General features: G+C 30.4%; 3 protein-coding genes and 1 long non-coding RNA gene across 14 annotated transcripts; 3 read left to right on the top strand and 1 right to left on the bottom strand.

Annotated features, from left to right (window-relative positions):
* Nucleotides 1–2,664: 2,664 nt before the first annotated feature.
* On the top strand, nt 2,665–3,036 carry LOC128391150 (deoxyuridine 5'-triphosphate nucleotidohydrolase, mitochondrial-like). Its single transcript, XM_053350997.1, has one exon. It carries the CDS (start codon nt 2,665–2,667, stop codon nt 3,034–3,036), a length of 372 nt encoding a protein of 123 aa, XP_053206972.1.
* Nucleotides 3,037–3,274: 238 nt separating this feature from the next.
* LOC128391149 (TATA-box-binding protein 2-like) lies at nt 3,275–3,739 on the bottom strand. The gene has a single exon (XM_053350996.1). The coding sequence runs from the start codon at nt 3,737–3,739 to the stop codon at nt 3,275–3,277; it is 465 nt and encodes a 154-aa protein (XP_053206971.1).
* A 2,282-nt stretch (nt 3,740–6,021) lies between these two features.
* LOC128391148 (uncharacterized protein DDB_G0271670-like) lies at nt 6,022–7,114 on the top strand (the record flags this gene model as incomplete). Its single annotated transcript, XM_053350995.1, has 1 exon — nt 6,022–7,114. A coding segment is annotated over one exon (903 nt), but the record flags the coding sequence as incomplete, so codon positions are not given.
* A 71-nt stretch (nt 7,115–7,185) lies between these two features.
* Nucleotides 7,186–20,177, top strand: LOC128391145 (uncharacterized). Of its 11 annotated transcripts, none has more exons than XR_008325752.1 (13): nt 7,186–7,383; nt 7,472–7,549; nt 7,665–7,806; nt 8,022–8,180; nt 8,455–8,609; nt 8,871–10,296; nt 10,375–11,440; nt 11,751–11,980; nt 12,194–12,695; nt 12,763–14,452; nt 14,749–15,145; nt 15,224–16,881; nt 19,318–20,177. It is a non-coding gene; the product is annotated as an uncharacterized LOC128391145 (long non-coding RNA). The 11 variants fall into 11 exon arrangements; XR_008325758.1 differs by having other exon boundaries at nt 7,206–7,383; nt 8,871–9,406; nt 9,518–10,296; nt 15,224–20,177; XR_008325750.1 differs by having other exon boundaries at nt 7,207–7,383; nt 12,763–13,196; nt 13,853–14,452; nt 15,224–20,177.
* The last annotated feature ends 3,038 nt before the right edge of the window (nt 20,178–23,215 follow it).

Here is a 23,215-nt window from a genome sequence, read left to right as displayed (position 1 = left end):
TTCATCCAAGTTGATACTTTCATCTAAAGTAAAACTAAAGTCATTATACGAGTCTGTATTACAAATTAACGTCAATTTATCCATTTATCCAAAAGTCGTACTTTTCAGGGTATCCAATGTAATGAATTAAATATTTTTTTCTTCCGTTTGATTGGATATATTCAGTAACTCTGGCTTTATATTGACCAGGGTTATCAACAGCAACAAGTTCTTCTGGGTAAAATATAGATGTAATTGGTTCATTATCTAAATCTTTAAGGCGATAAACATACTTGTGTGGAGTCTTTTTCCTTTGGACAATTTTAAATATCTCTTCATTGAAATTTTCAGTAGTTCCTTTTTCAAATGCACCCTTTTCACGGGACATTCGAACAAATTCTTCGTTTGCTAATTTATCAACAACCTTTTTAGCTGGTTTCACTTTTAGATTTTTAATTACAGTTGCTTCATTGTCTTTAGTTACTTCTTGAGGTGTCATTTTTATACTTCGATGATAAGATCGATTATATCCAGTTATTATTGATGGTAAAACATCAATGAATCTCTTTGTATTGTTGTGGTATAAATATCGATAGATTCGACTTCTTAATGTCCTATTGAACCGCTCAGCAATGGCACATTTAATCACACCTTCAGTCGTTGTAAAAAAGTTGATTCCATATTTATCCATTAAATCTTTAAAAATTTTATTTTTAAATTCTTTTCCTTGATCTGTTTGAATTTTCTTTGGGACTCTACCACTATCGAAAATTGATTCCATTGCATCCGAAGTTGTTTTTCCAGATTTATCTTTCTGTGGAATAGCCCATGCATATCTACTCAACACATCAACAACAACTAGAATATAACGATATCCATCATTATATTTAGCAAACCAAGTCATGTCTAATAAATCAGCTTGCCATTGATGATCAATGTGAACAGCTAAAATTGGTAATCTTTTAAATTTTGTTTTTATTTGTTTGAAAAGAGAATATGTATTTTGTTTTTTAAGCCAATTTTTGACATTAGCAATTGATAATTCAGGCAAAATCTTCTTAGCTTCATAGTAAAGTTTGTAACCACCCCCAAAAGACGCTGGATGAACTGGATCATAATAAATTTCACTTAAAACTTTTTCAATTCGCTCCATGTAATTTTTCCACCACCTTTTTGTAACTTTCGTAAATGTCTATTAACCTCTTTATTCTTTATATCGACTTTAGCCTTCTTTGTTGTTATTTCGTTTATCACTTCCTTATATCCAAGTGGTTTACGTCTCTTTCGTTGTTCAGAGTTGTTGAAATATTGAAGTAAATCATTTATATTGCTTTCAGGGATAGGTTCTTTTTTATCGTCTAAAATTTGACCTTTATCATTGATAATATCTTTCAATTCTTGACGTATTGATGGTTCAGGTTGTGATTCCAATGCATCTTCAAATTCTTCTTCAGGTTCTTCTTTTTTAACAATTGTCGGATGATTTGAATTGATTAAATCAATCACATTTTCACTTGGTTTATTGAGAATCTTTGACAATGAAGCTTGTTTCACTAAATTGGAAGATGGTTGTTTCAACGCAATTGTAATTGCATCAGTTTTTTGAGATTTTAATTGTAGATACTCATTTTCTGGTATTAGAACCATTTTTGTTAACGTGTTCATTTTTAGGTGTTAAAAACGATAATGCTGGATTCAAAGTTGTATACAATTTACCACTAGTTTTGGATAATAATAATCTTCGTCTTTTCAGTGTGGTTGACTTTTTACTAAGTTCACGTAATGAATCTTTATATTGGTTCAGTTTATGTCTATGTTTAGGTTTAATTGGGATATTACCAAGTAAAATGTTACGAATAATTTCACAAATTGTATAAATTAATCTTTTTGAACACTTTAATAATAGTTTTTCAAAGTCTGGAATATTTCGGAGTTGTAACAGTTTTTCAAGTAATGGTAAACATTCGATACATCCTTTTAGACCCATTTTTATTTGACAAATCAATCAAAAATACTTTATATAGAATAAACAGTTATTGGTGAAGTCCAAATGTTGGACATTAATCGTATTTCCTCTGGTGTATCTGGTTTACAATCGACAAATAAATATGAATATGGAGCAATCGTTGCATCGTTGAATATCTTTTGAAATAATTTAGTCTTATTTGGATACATTTGACGTCCAATATTACTTGCTAAGCTTTTATCTCTTGGATTTTTAAACATGACAATATAATGTGAATTCAATGTTATGTTTCTCATTTCTTTACCTTTAGCAAAAAAGTTTTGAACAAGTAAAATTACTGATAAATTACGATGATGACTTCCTTTGGTAAATAAATTTGCAATCAATTGACTGTTTGTTGACTCATTCATTAAATCATCTATAATTATCCAAGATGGTTCATTTGTTCCTCCCAATTTACTTATATGATCCTCAGGTAAACCTTGAATGAAATTGACATTTTCCAACTCTGAAAAAACTGCTTGGTATTCTCCATAAAAGTAGTATATTTTTTTAGGTGGTGGATTACTCGTTGTTTTAGAAGAATTTATCATTTGTTTGACCCACATTGTTTTTCCACTTCCCGTTGGTCCTGAAATGACCATCGTAAAGGGATGTTTCAAATAAACGGAATACATTTTGTTGTTAATTAATTTATTTTTATCAACTTTATATTGAAGATGATCAAGATCAAATTACTTTCAGACAAAGCCATCATCCCAAGGAGAGATTCATTACAAGATATTGGTCTCATTCTTCACGCTGCTAAATCATGTATGATAAAACCTCGAGATAAAGTTGTCGTTCCTACAGATTTACAGATTGAACTACCAACGGGATGCTATGGACGAATTACTCAAAGACCTGGATTGTCATATAATCGGTCAATTGCTGTTGGTACCAGTATCATCGATTCTGATTACCGAGAAAATGTCAGTGTTGTAATTTTCAACTTTAGTGATGATTATTACCGGATAAATCACGGATCTCGAATCGCTCAATTGATTTGTGAACAGATAATTATTCCCGAATCAGTTATTCAATTACGTTAAATTGTAAAAAAGTTTATTGGAACAATAAGAAATTTAACAGTTACAAAATTTCTTTTAAATTGATCACTCTTACATTTGAGATGGTACATTATATTCTGATCAAAATTTTCCAAATGAATTATTATAAAATTGGTTACACATTTTCTTAAAACATTTCTCAAAGTATTACGAAAATCTCCAAATGTTTCGTTTACTCTTACAAAAACAAACTCTTCACGATTTGGATGTTTAATCACTTTCATTTTAAATCGTCTAAAAAATCTTTGTATAAAGCGTCAAGATCCTTGATCTTTTTAACACCAGTGATTATAACTTTTTTCGACCTGAAAAATATCACAATTGGTCCTTTTCCACTTTTTCTCCAATATATACCTGGAAATAGTTCTGGTTCCCAGGAGAAACGTTTATTGTAAAAAATCTTGTTAAAGTCAAAATCAAATCCAATTGTACTTGATCCTGTTATATTTAAAATTTTTCTCTTGATAATTTTTCCTTCACCAACAATATCATCAGCTATTTTCTTGGACTCTTTTAAACTTGTTGTTCCAGTTACTGTGAATTTTTTACTTGAAAAAACCAAAGCTTTACCACCAGAATATTTAACGATCGCTCCACTAAATCGTTTTGGATTATAATCAGGGTACTTTGTTGGGTCAAGTTTTATTGACGCTTCATATGAAACTACAATGTTTACGATCCTCATGTTGAATAACAACTGATGTTTTATACAGTCCTCCTCCTTCTCACTCTCATCTTGGTGTTGATAGGATCTTACTTACTCTCTCAACTTGAGCTCCCGAAAATTCTAGGGGTCGCTTAAGTCGGAGTGACTATATAAGAAGAAACATTTCGTTGTTTTGTTCAGTCTCAAAGTTCTCTTCAAACTCTAAACTTGTGGAACAGTTACTCTTGTGTTATACAGTTTTTTCCCAACACTAACCATTCTTAACTATTATTTTCAACAGTGAAAATGGCTTCATATAAATCTGGTAAACGTCAAGTCGACAATGATACTTCAGGTTCAGACTCTGAAATGGAAGTTAAAAAACGTAAACGTGTTGACTTTAACGAACTTTTCTCCATCAAGTTATCACCTTTTCATAAATATCATTGTGCTCTAACTAATGGAAAAGCGGAAAAAGATGATATTCTCTTTGTCAATATCCGTGATGGATATTCTGTTTATGGCGCTGGTAAAGGTTTGGTACTTGGTTATCAAGAGATTGTCCATATTGAACAAAATCTCAACTACACGGAACCTCTACCGAAATTCAAAGCTACTGGTTTACGACTCACTGGTAAACCGAAAAATGGTAAATATGAGTTCACTCGACAAAAGAGTGATAAAAAAACTATTCTCAACCTCCCGATAACAGTGGTTGCTGGGCTTTATCGAATCATCCCATCAATTCGATTCATAATGGAAACAATCATCAAACTTGGAGAAGGTAAACCTGGCCAAATTGATGAATTTGTTAAAAAAGTCCAAAAGGCAGTGATGGTCTACATTAAGGACCTCGAGGACAATAACGGAGACTTTACGAAAGCCGATCTCCGTAAAATGTATTGGATCTACACTGGATTGATTGGTTATTTCAATATTCCATCATTCAACAATCCGTACGAACCGGCTAAACTTGGTGACATCTACGGAGTTAAAGTCGATGATGAAATGCAAGCTCGAATTACCGAGGTCATCGACTATGTTATCATCAAGGTTTTCATTTAATCAATTTCTTTGTAAGCTAACACATCACTTATTTATCAATCATAATCTTGATGATGTTACGCTCTAATCATTTATTATAAACTTTTTTCTCAATTTATCTCTTTTTGTGATAAGCAACTGTATGTATTATCACAATCATTATAACTTTTTAAACTTATTCAATCAATAAAATGCATTTTGGTAACCATTAATTACATTCTATCCATTTATTTGGTTCATAATGATGATAATATGGGTATTCTATCCATGCGAAACAATTTTTAACCTTTGAAAACCATCAAATATACATAGAAAGCATTAAAAATAGGTCCAATACATGTTAAAGCCACTTTGATAAAATTTTCGATTTTTAGTTACATCAGCCGTCGATAGGGGTCACTAGGCTGTCCATAAACTTCAACTCAGGGGCTTGACAAACTTTTACCATTTTAGTATATTTCCCATACAATAGATGGCGCTATATGTCTATGGGAAGAATCAACAATTAAGGTCACAATTAACTAATATAGATGCACTATTGATACATAGATATATTAAATATAGTTTATTCCCATAGCATTCAATAGAAAAAGGTTATTGTCCGGTCACGAACTTTGTTCGTAAACAAAATCATCAATTACATTGACGTTTTGACCTCGTGAGAAAATTAAATTCGCGCTAACAATTAAATCTAGGGTCAAAGGCAATTTAAATTACTTGAAATTGGGTCAAACTGTCAAGATGAATAATAACTTGAGGTCAAAAATAAATTCTCATGGGCAAATAGGAATTTCGTTAGGTCACTTGGGTAATGTTCAATTTGGGTATAAATAGCAAAGGGCAATGTTCAAAGTGCATTAGATGTGAGAATGGGTCGAGCGATGCGAGAGGAGAAAAAAGATACGGGAGGGAAAAATTTTAGATTAATTTTAAAGTTAGAGAGAGAAAGAAAGAGAGAGAGAGCTTTAGAAAAAGCTTTGAGGACGAAATTTAAAATTAATAAAAAGTTAATTGTTTCCCTCCCTCGACTTGATCTTGATGATCTACCCGTTCCCCAAGTTCCCCAAGTTCCTCAAGTTCCCCAAGTTAATCTCAATGGGCTCATAGTTGAGCCCATTTCACCACCATCATCACCGCCGTTCGTCCCTGACGATTTCAATCATCTTTTTGATGATCAATTTTGTGAAGAGGCTCGAAATCTCATGGATTTCGAGCCTTCATCCAGTGATTTGGATGAAATTTTCATCCTGTTGGATGAAAATAAAAAACTTTTATCCTCATCGTCATCATCTAAATCACCTGCATCTTTCTCTCCATCATCTAAATCATCAGCATCATCAAATTCATCATCTTCATCTTCTTCAACATCATCAGAATCGTCAACATCTTCTTCATTTTCACCATCACCATCGTTTTCTCCATCTTCATCTTCATCTAGATCTTCGTCATCACCATCTGAATCATCTTCATCTTTATCTCCATCTTCATTTTCATCAACATCATCGTTTTCTTCATCTTCATCTTTTTCTGGTTCATCCTCATCATCACCATCTGAATCATCTTCATCTCTTTCTTTGTCTTCTTCTTCTTCTCCATCTTCACTTTCATCACCGAGATCATCACCGAGATCATCACCGAGATCATCACCGAGATCATCACCGAGATCATCACCGAGATCATCACCGAGATCATCACCATCAAAATCATCATCTTCTTCTTCATCGTCTTCACAATCATCACCTTCATCGTTTTCTTCTTCTTCATCTTCTTCTAATTCATCATCATCAGAATCTTCCTCATCACCATCTAAATCATCTTCATCGTTTTCTTCGTCTTCATCTTCTTCTCCATCCTCATTTTCATCACCATCAAGATCATCACCGAGATCATCACCGAGATCATCACCGAGACCATCACCGAGATCATCACCGAGATCATCACCATTACTTTCAACATCTTCTTCTCCACCATCACAATCATCACCATCACTTTCATCTTCTTCTTCTTCTCCATCTTGTTCATCTTCATCTTCTTCTACATCATCAGAATCATCGCCATCACTTTCATCAATTGATGAGGATGAAATTTTAAAATTGAAAATTCATCTGGCTGAGGCCAGAAAGTTTATTGAAAATTTTGTCGACTTTGTCGACAAAATTGAACAAAAGATTAAACTTTAATAATAAAGTTTTAAACTTTAAATTGTTCTGGTGAACTTTTGTTCGGGTTCGGGTTCTGGTTCTGGTTTTGGTTCTCTTTCTTTTTCTCTTTCTTTTCTCTTTCTTTTTATTTTCTCTTTCTCATTCTCTTTCTTTTTCTCTTTCTTCTCTTTCTTCTCTTTCTGTGCCAGAGCCTCCATTTTTTAACTACTATTAAATGACAAAAGAATAAACTTGAAAAAGAAAAAGAAAAAGAAAAAGTCCAATAGATGGCGTAAGTAGTTCGTAGAATAGAAAATAAAAAAAATTCTCTTAAAAAAAAGCGAACCCATTTTCTTTAAACTCTTTCAATTAAATTGTCTCTTTCTCTCTCAAATTTTAATCTCTTCTATAAAGAAAAACAAATTCCACGTTAATCCAGTTAATCTTGACAATACGAAATTGGGGCTACCAAGAATTGGAAGAAAGAATAAAAATAAAGTAAGTTTTAAATTCTCTAATTGGATAACCTTGGTTCGTTTGTTTACCTTTCTCTCTCTCTCTTTCTTTCTCTCTCCCTTTTAACAAGAATTGAATATTTAAGAGCCAAGTTTCTTTCCCGCCAACATATGCAGACATTTGCAATTCACATATTACATTCTGACAGGTAGTTGCCTCTTCAATTATTTTTATTATTAATTGAAATGATTAACATTTATATTAATTTTAATTTCTCTCTCTAACTTTATTCTCCTCTTTTTTATCTTCTCCTTGTTTTACAGCTTGCCTTTTTTACTCTAACACAGACTTTCACAGTTTGAGAAGAGAAAGATTAAAACTGGACAATGTGATTAATTGCAAGGTGTTAAATTTCCTGTTAAATAACATCCATTTATCATCTCATTTTTAGAGCCATTTGTTGAGGTTTGTTTTTAGCTACTAGGAAATTACTCTTACTATCCAAAGTAGGTTGTTACTGTTTTGTTTTCTGTCCGTGAAAAGTTACGTTGATTTGATGGAGAAAAACAAAATGGCTTCTCTTTGGTACCTTTTTTTTTCGTTTTGTTTCTCGCTCATGTTTACATAATCATTACCTTAAATAATCTCTTTTCTAATTTTACTCTTCTGTCTCTTATTAGATGGTTAACCTTTTATTCTTTCTTTCAACAATCAAATGTACATGATGAAAGTTTGGCATGTTCAACTATCTCCCTAATTAACAACAACGATTATGGTGATAATGATGATGATGATTACAGTCCTTGGTGGTCAGTTTTTGATACAGAGATTTATAATTGGTTAGTCTCTTTTTTTACTTTGTTTCTCCTCTTGAAAACCCAGCAGGATTTATTATAATCCTTGTTAGACAATACAAATTTTACAACAAAAAGGGAAAAAGTTTAAAAGTGCAGACACAATTGGTGGTAAGAGAGATGATACAATGTGTAATTGGAATAAGATAAATGGATCAACAGATGATGATAATTTAATAATAATATAATAATGACGGTCTTCGAACAAAATTGATCTTCTATTAATCGTTTTTCTTTTCTTTTCCCTTCATTTTTTTAGAGATTGTCCAACAAGCAACATTTTCTTTCTTGACACAATGTTGTGGGTGTTCTAGATGATCATAATTAAGATGATGATGATGATGATGATGCCTTCGCCTTTTCTTTTCACGGTTACCATTCCCTTTAATGAATAATCATCATGAAAGTATTCAGGTAATGGTTATTGTTTCATTATTACGATGATCAAAGTCTCACCTGACTAACCTGATTAAGCCCTTAATTAACCCGTGATTTTTTTTATTTTATCATTTTGATAATATCATTAACCAAAGTCTTTTGGTTGTCTGTCTGTACCAATAATAGTGAAGTAATTTTCCCAGTGCTTACTCTTAGAAATTACTCAATAATTATAAATCTCTCTCACTCACTGACTCTCTTTCTCTCTCCCTCTACCCAAATATTATTTATTTACAGGATGTACATTAATTGAAAAACAAATAAACATCAAACAATGAAGTGTGTGTGTGTTTGTGTGTTGGTTGGCTCATCATCATTGGAAAGTAAAGTTTTTTGAAATTCTGGGTTTCTTTTTCTTTTTTTGGTACAACAACAAAGGAAACAAGCGACTTATTCAGCAATAAAATATTCTGAAGATGATGCAAGGAGATGAAGAAAAAACAAACTACAGAGAAAGGAAAAGAAAGAGAGGATTAAAGAGAAGGATTTAAAGCCAAGAAATTATTTTGTTAAAGTTACAAGTGACAAAGAAGAAAATGAGGGAATGGAAAAAGTTACCATGTTAGACAATCATCGTCAACCTTATCATCTTCTTATGGTGTATTAGTTTAAATGCTTCAAATCACAATTACTTGAAACTTTCTCTACCACCACCACCACCGCCATCATCATCATCATCATCATCATCATCACAGTTAACAAACAAACATGCGATATCTAATCTCCCCTTGAATTGTTTCATTTGTCAATATCTTATGATAATATTTTTGGAGGTAAAAACAAGTTGCACTGAAACTTTGTTTACTTCTCTAACTTTTACCCATCTCTCTTTCTGTCTTATTATAATATTTGCCTGAGATGTATTGAAATTATCATTTTACCAGAATATTTCGACAGTTAGACAGAAAATGTATGTCTCTCTGTGGTTGACGGTTTGATGACTATGGTTTTACGGTGAAATATGCACTTTGGTAAAGGTCATGAGGCAATAGATCATCTAGGAAATGAGTTTAAATAACTTAGCAAAAAGAGAGGGAAAAGACAAAGCCAAAAGTAAAGAGAAGGAGCAAAATTGGAAGACAAGGAGGAGGCAATTATGTTTACTACTTCAAGTGATACTCTTCATAAGTTACATATCTCTGTTGGTTTTATACTTTCCACTGGAGGATTATCTGCCGCTCTGTGACATAGAAATGCGTGTATCAGGAAAATGGAAAGACCTCAGACGTGGCGAAAGAAAATTCTGATTGATCCCAAAACAACAATAATCATCTACCACACAGACATAATCGTCATCATCTCGTCTTCAACATCAACAAACACTTCATCATCTTTCATCTGTATCCCTCTTTCTCTCTCTCTCTCTTCAATATGAATTCTTGTAAACAGACAGTAGGCGAAACTAGATTGACAATTGATTCAGCAGTTAACAGTTAAGAAGGAGGGTGAGGGTTGAGGTGGAGAAGATGGTGAAAGTCACAAGTCACATTCACAAACTGTCAAAAATTATTGGATAATATTTATCAGACTTTCAATTTTTTATCATCATATGTGAATAAAAGGCTCTCCCTCTCTCATATCAACCACACTTAAGGATGATGACAAAGTATATTACATGTATCACTTGAATTTGGAAACTTGTGAACCTACAGTTTATTTTTGGGTAATTAGCTAACATGATTCTTTTTTTTACCTTGGCATTTTCAGAATCTTTCAATTTCTCTGTCTTTTTCTGTTACAGCCTTTGGAGGTATAATCATGTTTTTATCATCATCTTCTCGATATTCAATCTCAATGCTGATTCAATAGACGTCGTAATTTCTCTCGACCCTGAAAATTTAGTTTGTTTGACAATCTTCTTGTTGGTTTGATCTTCTTTCATGATAATTTCAACCTATTATGATCAACTTGTCACCCGAAGAGGAAGATGATGGAAATACAACAAGAAAGAAACAAAACTGATATCAGATAAATGTGATAACTTATCTATTCTATTGCATGGAGCAGATATAAATAGTAATTTGGAGAAAAAAAAATAGGAGAGAAAAGAAATTTCAAATTTTATGATACAGAAAGAGAGATAAGATGAAGATGAAGATGAAGATGGAAATGATGATGACGAAAAACATAGAAGTTGCAAGATTAGTTGAATATTACATGTACTCAGATTGGAAAGGTTACTTTGACTTCTTGCATACTTTTCAAGTCTCTGTGTTCTGGAGCCTTTTGTTTTACATCTTCTTCTCTCTTCTCTCCTCTCTTCTCTTTCTCTCTCTCACTCTGTCTCTGTCTATGTGATTCTCACCGATATCATCATCACTCCAACAGACGAATTATTTCATTGAGAGATTGTTTCGTCATGTTAATCTTTTCTTCTTTTTCTCACTTTTTCTTCATGTAACTGTACTTATCCTGTAAGGATGAAAAAGAAGATCCAAAGAGAGAGAGAGAGAGAGAGAGAGAGAGAGAGAGAGAATAAGAAAGAAAAGAAAGGAAAACTTGCCAAAATCTCTGATCTTAGGCCAATGTGTGTTAGAGGAAAAAGACAGAGAAAATGAAAGAGCAGGAAAATGTTGATGAGGATGATGAGAAAAAAAGACAAGGGACATTAAGTTTAATGAACTTTTCTCATCTCACTTCGCGTTGAGCTTAATTCACTTCTCATTTTGTCATCCTCATCCTCATCTCTCTCTCTCTTTCTCTCTTATGTAGTTAACCCAAATGTCAACATGAAACAAACAGTTGATAAAATATCTTGATTGGTATTTAAATAATTATTACACTTTAAGCTCATCATCTAATCTCAAGTAATAATACAATTTATAACTTGACAAGTCAAACTGACATTACTGGTTTTAGAGGCGATGTTACTATTAACTTGAAATTGAATTAAACATTTTGGTTAAACCAGAAATGTACAGATTACAATTAGTCAATCTAATCAACTGGCATGCGATTAATTGAATATCCCATTGATCAATTAATTAACTCAATATTTACTTTTATATTATCTGATATCAATTAATCATTAATTGATATTTGATGATATAATTTACGATTCATTATAACGTAAAATTTGACATTTATAACTTTTTTTTTCTTTCTTTCTTTTTCTAGGTTAATAGGAGCAAAAAAGGTTTCTCCATGTTTATCGTGTTAATTGTGGAGAGAAGGAGAAAGTTTTTCCACCAAGAGAATTGATTTGATTCAATATATCACTAATGTTATGATACACTTGAAATAATTCAATCTTAATCAAACTGTGATTACCTTGATCTGATTTGGTGAGAGAAAGTATCTGAACCATCATCATTATCATCATCAACTACAATATCAACATTTTCATGGTAAAATACAATAAATACAGGAGAACTCATTCAAGAAAAGAAAATAAGAAGAGAAAGAAAACAAAGAAAATGAGAAAGATTAACATGATGATGAAAGTTTCATGCAACTTGAAGCAAGATGATGGAGAGAGAGTGAGAGAGGGAACATCATCATTCAATTAATTCTCACAGTGAAATCTGACTGATTCTTTTTCTCTTCTTCATCTTTCACAGAAAATCTTTAAAGAGAAAAAGAGAAACATTTCAAGGCTTTCAAATGAATTCGGCGGGAAAAGCCTTTGTTCCCAGTTAACCTTGAGGTGGAAAAAAAGAACTGAAGTTTAAGAATATCTTCAAGATTCCAAGGACAAACTACGGTTCCTCTTATACTCTCACTCTCACTTGAGCTCAGCTCACATGCTCTCTCTCTCTCTCTCTCTCTCTCTCTCTCTCTCTCTCTCTCTCTCTCCTCTCTCTCTATCGTTTCCTCTCTCACAACAATTCCCAAGCCATAGTGACCTGTTCAGCTTTACCATGTAAACACAACATAAAAAACCGTAAAGCTTTAAACGGAATCCAAATGAGGCCCAACCTTTTTTCATTCAAATATTTCATCATTTCAATCAACAAACAAACAAACATCATCAAAAATGAGCTATTCAAATCTACTACAATGATCCTTCATAATATCACACAAACAACAACAACAACATGTAAACATAAGATCAACATCTTGGTGTGTTTGTTGATCATTATTGTTTAACAATCAGCTAATTATTTTTTTCTTTCCCAATTAACTTTAGACATGATAATATATAATTAAAACGGGAGCAAGAAGATGATGATGTGTAGATGGTAACAGGATCAAAGTAAAAAAAAGCCAAAGACTAACCTTAAATATGATAAAATAATGGCCACAATTTGATGTTTACCAACAATTATCGTCTCATTTGATTAGTCTCCTTACGTATGGTGTCTCATTGGTAAACAATTACCAATGATACGTGATTAACATGATGTTCATATGATTAGTGTGTACAATAATCAACTCTCACCTTCACCATGATAATTATCATTTATCAACATGACGATGATGATTATCAATGCAAATATCCCGTTGGATACAAACCCTGTTACCTACACCAGGTAAACCATGAAGGAGGAGCGGGAACCAGCAAGAGGATAATGTTGGTTGAGCAAAGGAACAACAAACAACTTTTGTAACTTTGTATTAAAGGTAATGTTTTTTTCTTCATCATTTCCAATCTTATCTCATCTTCATCTCACAGCAGTTTGTCAAAATCCAGGTAAATGAACGTGCGTACATTTGAACGTAATGATTTTTAAGCCTTCTGTGTGTCTTTATTATTTTTTAGTTAATGTATGTTAGTTAGTTTTAATTACTTCGTTAACTTTAGAAATACAAGAAAAAAGTCAAGGTTTTTTTCTCTTTTTTCTGTATTTACCTGTACTTTCCTCTCTCTCTCTCCATCTCTCCCTCTTGCTTTCAGATCTGATGATGATGAGATTTATGAGCATGATGATTAACTAATTCATATGCACATATCTATGCAATTGATTTCTCTTTGTTTATATTGTTGATCATTTGATTTTTCTCTCTCATTATGACTACTTGCAATCGATGATTGTTCATCATTTCATATCGATTTGCAATCAATATTATGGTTAATTTTTCGTTAGCTAAATTTTATTATTAATTTTCGGTTTTAATTGTATCAATTTCTTACTACGTGTCCATCTTTGATCGTTTACTAGTCCCAAGTAACTTTTGGTGAGATTTTTTTTTAGTTTTAGCTGCTCTTTGATTTAGCAATTACCTCACATTGGATAACAATTGAACGATTTTGTATTAATTAACTTTTATTTTTACAGGTAAAAGTGGAGGTGGTTGATGTGGATGATTGAAGATAAATGAAGATAAATGAAGATAAGGAAAACAAGGAAACTATATCAGGAAAACGTTGGAATTGAATGTATTCAATTGACCCATTAAAGGAAGATCTTAGAGAGAGAGAGAGAGAGAGAGAGAGATACCTGATGATGACCATGATGATGATGATCAACATCATCATAGTGTTGACTGGTTACTTTTTTGTGTAAATTGCTAAAAAATTTAAAATTGCTTGAAGAATAATTAACCAACAATTAATATATTGCAAACAGTGTCAAGATTTGTATATCCCTTGGAGCAAATTCCCTCACGTAAATCGCAATTGATTTATGATCAATTACAATGATCAAAAGTAATCAAGTAATTGAAAGAAAGAGAGAAATTAACTAAATGAAAATGGAAAAATGCTCTTAAATGAACAATTTAATTTGCTTTCATTCAGCAATCAAACTTGAAAGAGTTAACAATCAACACCAAAGATTCATCAAAATTGAAAAGTTACAAATCAAAAAAAAAAGAAATCAAAAGGATCAAAATACAAGGAGAGATACTAATCAAGTTAATTGTGATAATTTGAGAAGGTAAATTGTTACAAAATTACAGGTATAAAGATAAATTGATTAAAAGATTCACAATCAACAAACTAATCAACTTTCTGATTAATTTAAATGATTAAAATGACATCTTGTTTTCCAATCATTTCTTCAACAAAGTATATTATTATAACCATAATACACTCAAATTATATTAGATTGTTAACCTGATAATCATTGGACTTTTTTATTGATTACAGTAATCAAAGAGTTACCTTGTTCAATGATTAGTTAATTATTATCTAAATCATTTTAATTATCAACGTTTATGATTATTTTCACAGACATGTTACAATTTCAGTCTCAATTCTGGTTGTTGTTTATTCTTGATCATTTCAACTGATTTGAAAGATTAACCTTTTGTTGATTGACTGAAAATGCAAGTAAACAATTAATTAGAACTGTTAATTAGTGTGTCTCATTTCATAATTAGCTAATACTATCAATATTTGAGCTGAGATGAGGAGAAAAGTTGGAAAAAAAAAGATGAATCAAAATTTTGAGCGAACAAAAGTTTTTCCAATACAATCATGTTGTTCAGTGATTATCGTTTGGAATGAGATTTCATGTATCAATATCATGGTGATCAGTTTAATTTTATTGTATTACCTTGAAATGGAGAGGGATGAACAGGGGAAATCCAATGGTCAACAGATTTAAAGGAAAAGTCTGAATGAAAAAGTAAGAGAAAAGAGAGAAAAAAAATTGGAATGAAATTTTCACAACCAATCCCTATTATCTCAACCCAAAACCTATCAGATTTTAATCCATTGATGAAGATGAAGATGAAGAAGATGATGATTTGGATTTCCAAAAGGCAACCATGCAAACTTGACAAGGATACATGATGATGAGGATGAAATGTTCAGGATGATCTGGAAAAAAGGATGATGATTATTATATGAAGATGAACAAAAAGGGAATTCCTTGAATTCTGGTTGGCATGAGGATGAAATAATAAAGATAAACACCCAACATGATGATGATTATCATGAGCATCATCTTTATGAATAAGTAGGAGAGATGAAGATGATGAAAATGATGATATATATTGCTAATTTGTTAATCTTTAAATTTAAATTTCATCACTTTAATTGGCTGATTAGGTGAAAAATTGTTCCAAAGGGAAAATATTTCATTCATATTTCCCTGAGTTGAGCTGATTGTTGATGATGATAATTGAATGATGAGCATTTGCTTTCTGTATTATTCATCCTCATTCATCAATTAGTTTGTTATAATTTAACCAATATTGGGATTAACTGGCTTTCAGTTTAATTAACTTGATGATGATCATCATGATTACATTTTAAATCAACTTAATTGTTACAATAAAATGTTTCTTGGCTCTCATGTTGCTTTTGCCTGATTATTATTATGATATCTTTTCAATGGACCAATGAAAAAATTAAATGTTACCCAACATTTAAATTGTTAGTTAATCATAATTAACATCATAATCATCATTCCGATTTGGTAGATTGATTTTTCAATGTTATGATTAAATGATTGATCATCATCATTATTATTAGAGAGAGAGAGAGACAATGAAATTTAATTATCATTAAATATTAAGCAATTAACTGTGTATAATTTGATGATAAAATGAAAATGTTATTATGATCGATAAGCCAGTTAATTGTTACAATTTACATGTTGATTAACATTTAAATTACAATAACAAATATCAAATTGTGTTGATTTCAAATTCAATGGGTCAGATCAATAGTATTAGTTTACACAATTAGTTAACCAAAATGGTAACAATTAATTTAGTTATCAAAATAATTTCCCTTTTTTTGCTTCCCTATTGTATTAAACACTTAATCAACAAGTTAATCAACACAATTAATAAATACTTTGATTATTATTATTATGATGTCTACCCTTAATTGCCACAATTAATTGTTGTTATTTTGTTGTTGTTGTTGTTGTTTTTTACTATTACATGTTTCATTTTGATTTGATTGACAATTAAATGATATTGTTTCATCTGATTGTTTAAACAATGACAATTAATTGATAATAAATATTAATAATCATACACAATGATTAACATTGTAACAATTTAATAATAAACTTCAGATGATTTGATGACAATCAACATTGGTCTATGGGGAAGACTCATCATCAGACTTAATTCAACTGGTTAATTTAAATTGTTGATCATTTAAATCAACAGGTAATCAAGTTAACTGTCAATTGATTATTCCGTTAATTGTGTCTGTTTAGTTAACAGAAAAGTATTTAAATTATTCCCCTTGGTGTTAAATCAATTGACATTCAACTTTTCTCATTTCGATCAAACTAATTACAATTAGTTAATTATCTCTCTCTCTCTCTTTTCTCTGTTAATTGTCATTGTAATTGTAATTTCTGACCTAATTCTGATTAATTGTTTATCTATTGCCAACGATGTAAGTTAACTAACAATTTAAATGTGTTTCCATGATTATTGATAACCGATAATCAATTGATTGTTACTGTTTCCTTTTGTTTGCTTGTCAATTTGTTTCTCTTGTTCAATGTTACAATTAAAACTGTTTCATTTCCGGATTATCTTCATTTCCGTTAATTGACAAAACCAAGAAACCAAAAAGATGGTGAAATAATTAAAATTAACCATAATAATCAATCAATCGATCGTTAAAAAAAACTGATTAACACATCAACTATTATTAATACCATAATCAAGTTATTATCATAACATTATGAGAGACAAACAAAAAACATTGAGACAAGAAAAGTGAACAATTAAAAGTAAACCAAAATTTACGATCAATTTAATTAGTACATTGATTGTTGATTATGTTAATTGCTGCTGTTGATGATGTTATTCAAGATTATGTTAAATATTATTATAACTTTGGCAGCTAAGGCAAGTTTATTACAATTAAAACAACCTAATCATCAGAAAATCACAATTTTAAAGACGATCATTATAATTGTAATCCAACAGAAAGTAAACAATTTAAAAGCAGCTCACAAATTGTCTAGTAGCCAACAATTGAATCTTAAATTATAATAATTAAAAGGTGAACGCACAATCAACTCTCTCTCTCTCTCTCTCTCTCTCTCTCTCTCTCTCTCTCTCTCTCTCTCTCTGTGTTTCTCAACAATTAAGGTTAAACCAGTTAAATTTCAATACCAGTTTATTAATAGGTTAATCCCATAGGTTCAATAGTTCGGGTTGAACAATTAACGAAACTATTAAAAGGTTGGAAAGATGAAAAAATGTCTCTCGAAATTGTAGTTACGAAGAGAAAAAAAGTTAATCGCAAATCAATATAATCATGTAAACATTGTAACAATTTAACAATTGACAGGAACAATATAATCATCATAATCAATGCCAATTAATTGTCAACAATCGAGAGAAAAAACTTAGAACTTAAAATGTTCGCAAAGTTGAATCGTCGGTGAAGCAAAAAAAGAAAAGTTTTTTTTTTCGTTACAACGAAAATCGAGAAAACGAGAAAAAAGAGTTTGATAATTATTTCAAACTCTTTTTCATCTTCTCTGTCTTTTTCTCTTTCTATTATTTTTTCTCCTCCATCATCGTTTCTCCCTCGTTTTCTCGCAACTTTTTTTTTCTTCCAAAATCCTTCAGAACTTTTTGGAATCGTTGACCAGATACAAGGACATCAAGTCGACGACGATATTAAAACATGAAGGTTTTTCTGTTCATGGAAACCACTTTTTCTCCATGTTGCTGAATCGTTTTTATATCTTGATACTATTATTATTATCTCAAAGTTACTAACACTTTTTTACTCAACTTTTTGCTGTTTGTTGTTCACAATTAATCAAATATCATTGAGATTATGTTGATGATGATGATTTAGAGTCACTAGAGATAATCATCATCAGGATAAACTAATAATAACTCAGGTAAACTATATCATGTCAACGATTTCGTTACAAGGTAACGATAAGCAATCAACGAAACTTTGTTTTTTTTTCTCACTCGCAATTATTATCATTGTTTTTTTTTCTTCGTCTTTTAATTGTGCTGATTGTTGATTATTTATCTAAGACAAATTGTTTCAATGTTTTAACTTTTTTTTCTCGTTCTTTTCTCTTCATTCATATAATCATAATTATCACTAACAACAATTGATTGCGGGTGCGTAGCAATTAAATTGATTGTAAGTCATTTCCAGAAAGTTTTGATTCTCATGTTGATTAATATATATAAATATACAATTAGATTTTCATCTGATAATTAGTTTGGGGATGATGATGATGATGATGATGATGATGATGATGATTATTATAAGGATGATGATGATGATTTGGTGTGATGAATGATGATGAATGATGATGATGATAATTGTAATCAACTGACTAACTTATTCAAGGTATTCAAGTTAACAAGATGTTTGGTAAAAGCAGAAAATAAAGTTTCATCATCATCAAAGTTAATCATCATGATCGTAATCTTAATCATCAATAATAGACGTATTTAAATTGCAATTGATTTAAACTACTTAGTTAATTGTTAATCTAATGGAAAATCATTGATAACAATTTTTACCAACAACGAACACACAACAAATCTAACAACATGATAATAGCAAATAAACACTTCGTTAATTGTTTGATAATATACAATTAGATTGCATTTTAATCATATGTTGATGATTTAATTTAGTGAAAAAAAAAGGTAATCCTAAAGTTTGTAAACACTTTAACAAATTGTCATTCGCTGTGTTGATACAATTAACTGTTAATTGTTAGGTTGGCAAAACACTAGATGCAAAGTTGATTGACAAGAAGCAAAAAGGTGAAAACAAAAGTTTCAATGGAAAGTTAATTGTCACCATTTCGTTGATATTTTTTTTACTATTTAGACAAAACTGTTTACAATCATCATCATCATCATCAAGTCTTACTAATTTGCTGTTGTCTTGTAGTTCCCATCATCATCCTCATCCTCATCTACTGTTGACCTGATTTTCTCGATATTTACCCCGAGAGGTCAAAGGCTAAACTACAAGTCTCCATTATCTTTACCGGATGTCACTCGATTGGATGTTGATAATTCCCATGAAATATCAGGGGAGAGAGAGAGAGACTCATCATCCGTATCTTAATCACGATTACGAAGATCAAATCAAACGATAATGAGATTAATGATTCAACAATGAATATAAGATAACATCCTTAATCTCTGTATGATTTACATTTCCTTTGGAGAGGAACATGAAAAAGAGGAAAAGGAAACAAGAAAAAAGAAAAAAAAAATTTTTCTTCTCGTTCCAAGGAAACATTTAATTCTCACTCTCTCACTAAATATATATTTATGTATTCCACATATTGAGCCCCATGTAAAATCCATTGGCCCATGGAATTGGTAAATGTCTAGGTTATCATATCCTACAAGTGATTTAAATGGTGATCACTAATTGCAGGCACCGGCTAACGAGGTTTAATTGCTATTGCAATCTGTTTTCTTCTCATTAATTGTAATTTGCATATTAGTTAATCAATTCAATCGAACCATGAATTTCACACCTCGATTCACTAGATCTTAATATTAATCATAGGAAAATTAATCATAATTCTGATTCTAATCATGATCAAGTGTCTGCTAATCATTGATACAAATCATAATTTCAACTTGTTTCTCTCTCGCCTATGTAATAACAATATAATCATTTTTTTTGTTAATTGTTGAAACAAACAACGAAAATAAATTGCTGATTAAACAATCAAATTAAGGTTTTCTTTAATATTCATTTATTAATGATCATCATGATTGTTGACCTAAAGGTTGTCAAGGTTAGTTAATGATTTTAATTACAATGATTATCTTAATATCTCAATGTGATTATTTAAACTATCACTACGATTAGTTGATTGTTGTTGTTGTTGTTGTTTATTTGGCTTGACAGTTAATTGTCATTTGATTGACATGACTAAGTGTTAATAGTAATGATACAATTTATATAACTATTAAGGGAAACAGTAATTGAAGTAATTGTAATAGTAGTAGTAGTTAATTGTTTGATCAGTTAATTTGTTGTCAAAATATTGTTGTAACAATTTAAGTTAACATGGAGAAAGAAGAAAGAAAATAAATTGTTACAATCATCATGAAAATCAGTTTAATTTAATTAATTCAATTTGTTGATTGTTATCACAATTTACAATCTAAATGTTAATCTGACCAGGTAAGTATAAGTTTGATGGTCAGTTTAAATTGTTACTCTTATATTATGAGTGTGTTAATATTGATACAATTTGGTGATAAATTGAATCTTAATTAACAATCGCAACAATTAACCCGTTAATTGTCACTCTAACAAATCAGTGTCTTATGTGTTGCTAAGGAGTAACAGTTGATCTGATATTGATGATAATCATCATCTCCTCATCATGATTATCAGTATCTTAAGGGCTCAGAATCTGGTCAAGGCGGGTTCAGTGTTGGAAATATAATTTAAACTGAATTAAAAGTTTACTATTGAGAGAAAAAAAAATTCCAATCAAGAGTAATATATAACTCACTCCTGGAGCTATTTCATTCCAACCTCATCATCATCATTATCATCATCCTAATCAAGGTATTAACAGCGGGAGCATCATCATTATCATGTTAATTCATTTGGAGTCATGTTAATGTTTTCCCTTTGATTATTAGGTTTGGTTGTTTGGAAAACAGTTTCAACTTAAATTTCCCAAATCATTATCACAATAAGAGTTAATCAGTTAATAAGAAAATATCATCTTCCTTATCATCATCATTTCCTCAGAGTTTTCATCTTCCACCACCTCTTCCTCCTCTTTTCTCTAACCTAATCCACTTCCAAGAACAATTAACTCTACTAGAGAGAGAGAGAGAGAGAGAGAGAGAGACTAAATTATCACAAGAACGATGAGGATGAAAAGGAAGATGAAAAATATTCGTGTTAACGGTGCGATTAACAAATGGAAGATGCTAAAGATTATCCTCATCCTCATCTTCATCAATGGTGATAATAAGTTTACTCTCATTCGGAGGAAGTGGTAACGTAATTTTCAACACTAGATTTTAAAAGGAAATTAAAACTTTTCATCTTACATTAATCATCTCTCTCTTTAACTAATCAACGATAATCAAGCTAATCACAATTTTCAGCCTTTTGACAGTTTCATCATTTCAGTTGATACTTGATTATATTAATAGCATCATCATCATCATCATCAGTGACATTTGTCATCTCTCTCAGATGATGTTGACTTTTATTTTTTTCATTGGCAACAATTTACTTCATTATAATGATTATAACCTGAAGGAATCGTTATTATCATTTGAAACAGAGGGACAAATGTAATATTTTAATAAAAGCAATTAGTGTAATAACAATTAGAAAGTTAATTGTTGCACCTTAATGATCATCAATTGAGCTGCTCAAACGTTAATTTAATCAATTAAGTGAAAAAATTAAATCAAATAGTGAAAAACCTTTGGTGGTTTTTCATCAAGTCTATTTTCATGATGAAGATGAGTGAATGAAAGTGAGAGAGAGAGAGAGAGAGAGAGAAATTGTTTTATTCCAATTATCATCATGATGATAATCATCAATTCTCAGCTTATCATCATTCAATTATCCGGAAATGATTAAGCTAATTTTCACCGTTCAAACGATTTACCTTTTTACAATCAAATTGATTAAAAAAATATTGATTATCTATCAATTTAATATCTTTCATCATGTTGATCATCAAACTGATTATTATTAACAAAAATCATGAGAAGGAATGAAAAAATCTGATTTTCATTAAGTTAATTGTTAAGCTATTATACATCATAGGTATTGTATTAGATGTTGATTGTTATGGTTAATTGTTGATTTAATTTGATTGGATTCACTTCAAATTGTTTGTATTAATATTATTGATTTTACAAAGTTTTCATGAGTAAAACTTTTATATAATTGATTCCTAAGGTCTAGACTTTGATTTTCATTTTACAATTTGATTGCAACAATTAACTTAATCACAGTTATTAACACAGTCTTTTGAAGTCATCTGATTAATATAATATCATAAACAATTTACTAATCAAAGTATTGGATTTATGAAACTCAATAAATGGTAAACACTTAAGATTTTGAGTTGATTGTTTCGTAAATGATTTAGTTGAATGTGATAATTTAATTAAATGTTAATAAAACCCATTTAAATTGTTTGCATTTGTATAAGAAGATGACATTTGATTGTTTGTACTAATTGTTAATCAGTTAATTGTAATTATCAATTATTTCCATTGTTTTCTGGTTAATCGTTTGACATTTAATTGAAAAACAAAACAAAACAAAAACACTCAAAGTATTTTAATTGTTGATCTTATTAAGCTGATTAAGCTACAATCAAAAAGTAATTAAATGAGGATAATACAATCAATATGATTACGAAAAAATTAATTGTTCAAATTTGGATCAAAGTTAATTATAATTGCGATCAAATTACTTGGACCTTTCGAATGATATTTTATAATTTTCAACCTCTAAATTGTTTGATACTTTTAATTGTGAGTCAATTAATTGACACTCAGTTAAATTCATTGTATAACAATTAAGATTAAAATGATAATCAATGGTAACAACAATTGATTTGATTAATGAACGAAATTGGTTGATAACAATTAACTGATTGTCAGTATATTTAATGATTTGTTTGATCAAGATGATTATGATTAGTTTGAGTTAATCGTTACAATTATTATATTTAAGCCTCTGATTATCATCATCATCTTAATTATGA

The sequence above is a fragment of the Panonychus citri genome, unplaced genomic scaffold (genome assembly GCF_014898815.1).
Source record: "Panonychus citri isolate SS breed McGregor unplaced genomic scaffold, ASM1489881v1 Contig00134, whole genome shotgun sequence".
In the NCBI taxonomy this organism is placed as follows: Eukaryota; Metazoa; Arthropoda; class Arachnida; order Trombidiformes; family Tetranychidae; genus Panonychus; species Panonychus citri.
The sequence above is the reverse complement of the archived record's forward strand: the minus strand, read 5'-3'. Positions and strand labels throughout refer to the sequence as shown.

Coding starts and splice junctions, on each gene's coding strand:
- LOC128391150 (XM_053350997.1), top strand. CDS start 2,665: ATGATCAAGATCAAATTACTTTCAGACAAAGCCATCATCCCAAGGAGA.
- LOC128391149 (XM_053350996.1), bottom strand. CDS start 3,739: ATGAGGATCGTAAACATTGTAGTTTCATATGAAGCGTCAATAAAACTT.